This window comes from Myotis yumanensis, unplaced genomic scaffold (genome assembly GCF_028538775.1).
Source record: "Myotis yumanensis isolate MYYU_CA2020_CCGP unplaced genomic scaffold, mMyoYum1.0.hap1 SCAF_7, whole genome shotgun sequence".
Taxonomy (NCBI): domain Eukaryota; kingdom Metazoa; phylum Chordata; class Mammalia; order Chiroptera; family Vespertilionidae; genus Myotis; species Myotis yumanensis.
This window is the reverse complement of record NW_027223758.1, coordinates 34683746-34691669: the sequence shown is the minus strand read 5'-3', so window position 1 is coordinate 34691669 and position 7924 is coordinate 34683746. Positions and strand designations below refer to the sequence as shown.

At 49.3% G+C, this 7924-nt stretch overlaps 1 protein-coding gene across 1 annotated transcript; it reads right to left on the bottom strand.

Moving 5' to 3' along the window:
• Positions 1-1249: 1249 nt before the first annotated feature.
• Positions 1250-7924, bottom strand: LOC139014537 (BPI fold-containing family A member 1-like). Its single transcript, XM_070421499.1, has 9 exons — positions 7890-7924; positions 6726-6901; positions 6393-6552; positions 4836-4943; positions 4378-4527; positions 3415-3499; positions 2738-2801; positions 2279-2353; positions 1250-1331 (listed from the first exon to the last, which is right to left on the bottom strand). The coding sequence occupies exons 2-8, from the start codon at positions 6883-6885 to the stop codon at positions 2313-2315; spliced, it is 768 nt and encodes a 255-aa protein (XP_070277600.1). The 5' UTR covers positions 6886-6901; positions 7890-7924; the 3' UTR covers positions 1250-1331; positions 2279-2312.

Here is a 7924-nt window from a genome sequence, read left to right as displayed (position 1 = left end):
ATGTTGCGGTCCGGCTGGCTTTCAGTCCAGCTGGTTTCTGGGGTTTTGTTTAGCTTCTTATTTGCAACATAGTATATAGTTGCTTAGACTTGCAGCTGAGAGGCTGGCAAGTCAGGCGGGGAAAGTTGGAGTCCGCAGTCACTGAAGCAAGCAAGCCTCCCTGCTCGCTTCAGTGCATGGCTGCCGGCCGCCATCTTGGCTGACAGTTAATTTGCATAAGGATATGCTGATTAGCCAATGGGAAGGGTAGCGGTCGTACGCCAATTACCATGTTTCTCTTTTATTAGGGTAGATTCCAATGACCCTTTTCTATCCCTACCTTCCTCAAGCCTTTCAGCAATGAACAGTTTGGACCAGTTTGTCCTTCCTCCTACACTTCTTTTTAAAATCCTAACCCGAGGATATGTTTTTATTGAATTTAGAGAGAGAGAGCAAGGGAGAGAGAGAAAAATAAAAGCAAGAGAGGGAGAGAGAGAGATATCAGTTGCCTCCTGTATGCACCCTGACTGGGGATCAAACCTACAACTTAGATATGTGCCCTGACAGGGTATCAAACTGCAACCTTTTGGTGTATGGGACAATTCTCCAACCAACCAAGCCATCTGGCCAGGATCCTATGTCCTCCCCCCCCGCCCCTTTTAAAATCTTTAGCTTCCTCTTGCTGTGAGAACAGAAAAGGGGCCTGTACGACTAGATGCAAGTAACAAAGAGGAGTGTGTATCGGTCAGTTTCCTGGACTCTCTCTTGGGGTCGCCCAAGTACTTCTGTACAGCTTGGCCACAGCTAAAGGCATAATCTTCCTGCTGGAATCAACTCACCCTCCCACATTTCCAGTTACCTTTGGGCTCCCCAACTTGAGACATGGACAGGAGCCCCTGTCCTCATCTACACCTATCCAGGTCCACCTCCTGAACATTTCTCAAATCTGCCATTTTTACTTCTTGTGTGGTAATCTTGCCTGGAGGTTTACATCTACCCCTAACCTCCTGTCCTCCCATTCTAGTAGCCACTCTGAAATTCACATTCATCTGAACACCTCCTGGTCCTGCTGAAGACCATTAAGATCTCCGATGTAAGGTCCAAACTCTGTTCTATGGCTCCGAACACCCAGGCCTAGAGCCCTCAAGTGATGGTGAGGAATGACAAGACACTCTGTGCAGACAAAGAACAATTTTATTTGGTGAGAATATGGAATGTAGTGGGAAAGGAGAGGGAACAGTTTCCTTGGAGAAAAGGCTGTTCTGGTCCCCAAACAGTGTCCAGGAAATAGATAGCCTTCTGTGAGTCCTCGGAAGCTGGGCAGGGAGTGGATTGAGCAGCAGGAAATGGTTCTGTTGGGAGAAGACCCCAATCAGAATGAGGTCACTGACTCTTGTTGATACTGATCATCACCAAAGCCTCCAGAGAAAGGGGAGGAGGCTGAGACCTAGGGGCTAGAGGTCTTGTCTCAGCCACAAAGGCAGCCCAGGTCTGGGGTGATGAGGCTCGTTGTGCATGTGTTTGAGTGAATGTGTGTTTGTGTATCCATGAGCACTTGTGTGTGGTGAGTTTGCATATGTGTGCACATGTATGAATGTGTTGGTGTGAGAGTGTGTCTTTGTCTGAGTGATCATGTGTTTGGGTGTGAGTGTGCATCCATGACCAGGCATGTTTCTTCTGTTGTGACTATGTCTCTCCATCTCTGTCAGCGTTTCTGTGGACTTCTCTGTGCAAATCTGTGCTTGTCGCTTGCTGGGGACTAATTCCAGCAGGTCATAAATGCAAGAAGTTCATCAAAGGTTGGTGAACCTTGAGGCTTCAGCGGGGCTGAAGATACATATTATTGCCTGCTGCCAGACAGCTGAGGGCATTTCTCAAAACCTGAAAATCTACATGTTATTACCTGCTACTGGCCAAACAGCTGAAGGCAGTTCCCCCAACCTGATACTTTACTGCTTACCAAACTTTACCTTTGATATGTGTGTTTGCTTTGCTATAGGGCAAAATGTGGGAATAAAAAGCCTTGGGCCCGGAGATTCAGAGAACTCAGCTACTAAAGCTAAGCTTCCCTGGCTCCCCCAAAATGCCTTCCATATTTATATTTCATGTCTAGTCTCTTTATTAATTTACTTGCAGCCCCTTCTTCAGATTCCTGAACCCTTCTACATGCAGGATAACATCCTGGCAGTCAATGTGGGTTGTTTGTCTCTCTCCTTGGATGTTACTGTCACAGCCCCCTGCTGTCCCCAGGGGAAGAGCAGTATCCCCCAAATCCTGGGGAATTGGGAGCAGCACTCACAGCTCAGCAGAGGCCAGGTCCCTTTCTGGAAGGCTTAGACCTTGATGACAAATGTCAGCCCATGGATCAGTTTATCTGGAAAACAAGAAAACAACCGCCGCAGACCTGAGTGATGGTCTCCGTGTGGAGGAGTTTGGGATATTCAGCATTCCTCCCGAGGCCTAGGGTCAGGGAACGGGAACTCTGGAGGTCTGAGCAAGCTCAGGCTGGGCTTGGCAGGGGCAACTCCTCCTTCCACCAACCAGCCCAGTTGTTCTCAAGTGTCAGGGTTGATGGGGGCGGGGGGGAGACAAGGCCTATACCTCAACATTCTCTGTATATTTCAAGGCAAAAGAAACCATTTCTGGAGAGAGCTGAGGTTGGAGGGATCTATCTGTCCCACGGGGTGTGGGGACAGAGCTCCTTGGGGGCAGGCACTGCTCCTGCAGCAGCGGAGAGGGCTTGGAAGCAGGTACTTACCGGCAGTGTCATGCACCAGGGTCATGTCCAAGTTGGCAAGAACTGAATTGACCAGAGGGCACACCTGATCCAGGGTGAGAGAGGGGAATTAGACAAAGCGGTACCTGGAGGGGGACTCTGGGAGCAGCAACATTTTAGGATGGATTCTCCGGGGTAGATTTTCTATTATTTCTCCATGTCTGAGAGTGTTTGTTTCTAAGCATTCCCACAGATATATGCTTGCACCCCCACTGGGCAGAAGGAGGAACCGCAGGCCTGTGCATGAAGTGTCCAACCACACAGTGAGCCAGGGTTCATTCTGACACGACCTCTGTTTCTAACAAGGTGTACTGGTCTGCGAGGGCTGCACATCTGGCTAGAGGAGGCGCCCAAGCCCAGGCTGGAAGAGTGCTGTCGGCAGCCGTAGTGGGGGTGGACTGGGAGCTTCTCTGGGCAGGCCAGTCCATTTCAGCTGTAGTGTGGACATGCTCAGGGCCTCGCCCAGAGCAAGAACCAATTAATGCATTTGAAGGATGGAAAGAAGAAACATGGATCAATGGACACATAGACATGAATGAATTTACTTATCAAACTGAAGGGCTCAGAAAAGCTCACCCAGGGGCCTCTTTCAGCTTGAGAAGATCTAGGAACCCAGGGCCAGGAGCCCAGGGCCAAGTGCCCCCACTTTACCCACTTACCTGGTGCTGCACCAGCTCAGGAAGGACCTTAGTCAAGACCCCAGTGAGGCTGTCAACAAGGTTTTGAATGGGGAGGGAGCCAACTCTGAAAGAGAAAAGCCACGGGCAGTGCAGGGGCCTGGGGTTGGTATGGAGAAGCTTTCTGAGGGGCCACTGGGCCCATCACAGTCTCAGCATTAAGCTCCTGAAACTGGACCTCGTCCATCCACACCCACATACAGGCAAACACCAAAGGGCTGTCCAAAGGGAGTGGCACCCTGCACAGCAGTGCACACAGTGGCACATGTAGAATAAACACATAGTTCCATTACACAGCAGATATTCAATGAGACTTTGTAGGGTCCATAAATGGATGATCAGTGCTTAGTGTGCAGTTGTCATGAGGATTCAATGAGATGATGCACGTGAAGCATGATATATGTGTTCAGTACATGTTAGCCACGATGGGGACAACTCCTGCCATATTGTGCATGGCTCAGTCTTGTGACAAGTAACTGAAGTCAGTAACCCAGGTAGGCTCTGTAGCTATTTTACCTCTTACTAGGACTCACACTTATGATCCTAGTGGGTTATCAATCCACAACGGCAATGCAGCTCGATATACAGTTTGGGAAAGTACTGTCCAAGTTCATCCAGGAAGCCCTCCACCTCTCCTGAATCCCTCTAGTAGATGGGGCTTGAACTTGGATTTCTTGTTGCCTGATCCAGCATAAAATTGGTCAGCCCAGCTTAAGAAGGGATAAGTCACTATCCATCCATTTACTCCCATCCATCCATCCATCCATCCATCAATCCATCCATCCATCCATCTTCCTTCCCTCCTATCAATCTTCTCATCCTTTCATTCTCCCACCCTTCCATCCTTCCACTCATCCATTCTCCCGTTATTCTGTCTTTCCAACCATCTATCCATCATCCCATCCTATTGTCTCTAGGCAGGTGAAGCCACCCCCCTGGCCTTACCCATCAAGCAGGGAGAGTTCCAGGCTGCCGGGGGAGTGAGTGCAGTCACCAAGAACAAAGTGGATCCTCCCCTGTTCATTTCTCACAGCTAATATTTCTGCAGTGATGTTGAGCTTCACAGCCAGCTTCAACAGACTTCCGACAAGGGGCCTGCAGAGGAGATAGTGGACCCACCACATTCCAAGGAGGCGGAGGCTTTTCTCCTTGCCAGGAACGCCAGCCTCACCCCATCCTCGGCTGTACTCATCTCATTTCCCAGTAGGGAAACCGAGGCTCAAAGAGGTCAAGTAAGTTTCCCAAGTGACTCTGGGTCACTGACCTAACAGCAAACAAACTGAACTTGGAGGCATATGTCAAACTCCAATGCCCCCCCCCCCCCCCGCCCTTTTTGGCTACCCATGGTCATCGGGGTCTCCTTTGGTGGGCTACCTTCCCATCCCTACTTGGAGCCTACTCACGTTTTCACATTGAGGACCACACCCAGAGGAATGGTGAGGTAGAGACGATGGCCATCAGGGCTCTGCACAAGGCCAAGTTCCAGCAGCTGGGGATTAGTGACTTTCACACTGCATAGGAGGTGAAGGGAGAAACATTAGCCCCAAACCTAGAAACCACCTTTAACCCAATCATACCCAACTCAGAGGTGAGGCTAACCATGAGGTGGGATGGGGGAGACAGGAGAGGAGTCTTGTGGCAAAACCACATGGGTTCTGCGTTACATCAGTCCCCCCGAGTCTCTGCACTGGGCCAGATCCTGACACACCCAGGGCCCTCTCCTCAACTTGAGTCTGTGAGGTATTCTAGGATAGAGACTGAATTATATTTGCATTCTGTCTGTATTGCATGTGCATTCTGTATGCCAGTCCAGAGCCTTACAAAGAAAGGGGCTACTCCATATTGGTTGACTTTATGGAATGATGAGCAGGTGAGTAGATAAATGTATGAATGGAGGCATGGAAGAGAAAGTGGTTAGATGGAAGGAAGGATGGACAAATGGATGGGTAAGTGGACGAGTGGATGCTGTATGGGCAAGTGGAGTAAGTTTTTAACAAACATTTATAGTTGGAATCCCTCATGCTGCCATGACTTTTAGTGGCAGGTTAATTAACAGTGTTTATCATGGAGACTGAGAAGAAGGAAGTCAGGGAGAATGGAGAGAGGATGGAAGGAAGCTTCTTCTCTGAGCCAGCCACTGTGCCAGGTGGTTGCATCTTTTCCAGTCTTCCCAACAGCTTTCCTCTGTGGTTACCATAATATTTATTTTATAGATAGAGAAACTAAGTGGGACCGAGAAACCCAGGGGGACTGGGTGCCTGGTCCCAGGTCACCCAGCAAGTACATGGTGCATTTGGAAATCAAACACAAGGCTATCTGTCTGTCTTTAAGTCAGGGTCAAGCACCTGGGTGGGTAAGAATCTTGGAAATTGCTTTAATCCAGCCCTATCAAGGACCCAGGCTCTGCCAGCTCATTGCATTAAGCTTTCCACTATTCCTTCTTGCTTAGTGAGCTCTCAAATGTCTTATGGGAAACCCATATTAAATCATTCCATGGATATCACATTAATGATGTGAGTGAGGAGAGTGGTTACACTTTCTTGCTTACATCAAAGGCCACCTGTGTTCTAAGGAATTCCAAAGGTGAGAACAAAATTACCACCACGTAGTGGGAAACACCTTGAAGTTGGAATTAAGTAAATTAGTCAGATCTCTCACTCTGCATCTCTCTAGCTTCAATTTTTCTCTCTGCAAAGTGGGGATTATTAAATCAATCTCAGAGGGTTGTCGTGAGGATTACAGATGATGCTGGGGACTCAGGATATGCTTTAGGACTGAGTGTAATTGCTGGTTCAAGAGGACTGGTGTTCCCTGCCAGACTATGAGAAGGGTCTCGGACTGAGTCCTGGCCTCGTGTTCAGTCCACCCATCTCCTTCCTTCAGGGCCACTGCCTGGGGTAAACAGATCCCCAACAGAGGTTCTCTGGTGGGGACCAAGGCCCTACTTTAGGGCTACTCACTCAAGGATGTTGTCCAGGAGAGGGATCATTGAAGTCAATCTCCCAAGCAGGCCACCAATCAGGGCACCAGAATTGCCTCCTTCAGTCTTCAGAATATCCAAGAGTGGAAGGTTTGTGAGACTATCCAACAGACCCTCAGAGAGCAGGCCGTTGCTGAGAGCTGGAAATGGGTATAGGTGTTCTTAAGGGTCAGATCTGACTATTTCAGATCCTCAGCCTCTTTTCCCCATTCATTCCTTCCCTCCATGATTGGACACACACACACACACACACACACACACACACACACACACACACACCACCTGAAGGAGGTTGTCATAGACTCTCACTTACCACTTATCAGGCTTCCAGCACCATCTGTGGGACTTGAGGCCAGGGCTGGAGTCAGAGGCAAGGGTTGGGCCTGACCCAAGGGCAAGGGCAGGGCGTCCAACAGGGCTGTGGTCTGGGTCAGCAGCCCACAGAAGACAATGAGGCCCCCAATTTGAAACATCTTCTCTCCTTGGTATCTGTGGACAGAATGACAGGCCCACTGTGGCATGGATACCAGAGAGAAATTTATCCACCACCCGCCACTGGCCCTCAGAACACCGGGGAGAGAATAGTAATAGCTGACACTACTCAGCATTTCCTCTGTGCCAGGCATCGGGCTGAGCTCTCCACACTCAGTAACTTTTTCATCTTAGCCACAACCTAAGATGTGGCACTAATCATCTGCATTGCTCAGGTGAGGAAATGGGGGTCTAGTGAGTTTAGGTGACTTCCCCCAAGGTCACAAGTACACCTAGGACAGGATTTGAAGTCAGATCTGTCTGACCCAGAGACTTCTGTTTAAATTAAGTGCCCTCAGATTTACTCTCTAATTGGCTTGCTTGCAATGGCTTGAATCATTGCCACTAGTTCCAACTCTTTAGACAAAGCAAATGAAAAACTTAAGCATGCCAAGTAGCTGAGGAACTGAACTGCTTTGCCATCCTCTTCCTTAAATCTTTTGGTCCGGGTCCAGCCTTCAATGGTTTGTGGAAGCCCTTGCAAGTCACAGACTATCAGAGAGCATACGGTCATAGCCACCATCTCATCCAGACCAGTGCTGGGGAAATCCTGGGCCATTCGAAGTCTTCATTTCATAAGGAGAATCAGGGGACCAGAGAAGAGTAGTGATAGCCTCAAGGTCGCACTTGAGCCATAGCGATTTTGACTTAGGATATGAAGAGCAAGCCCACGGGAGATTTCAGCAGTGTACACCTACAGTCATGTGCCTCCCATCACCATCGAATTCCCTTTTCTACATGCAAATGCTTCTATATTGACATTACTGGTTTCCTTGAGAAGCAGAATGACTGGCCATCCTCATGAAAATGGCCAGTCCTGTTTCCTTTAAGAAGACCCCTAATGAGTGATCTTAAGTGCAGTCAGCCAGTGCCCACCCCACAGCAAAGAGCCTGGCACCCCTGCCACTCAAGGCCACAGAGCAGGAGCAGAACGGGCCGGTCTCACCTGGGCTTCTCAGAGGTTCTGGTGGCTGTCCTGGT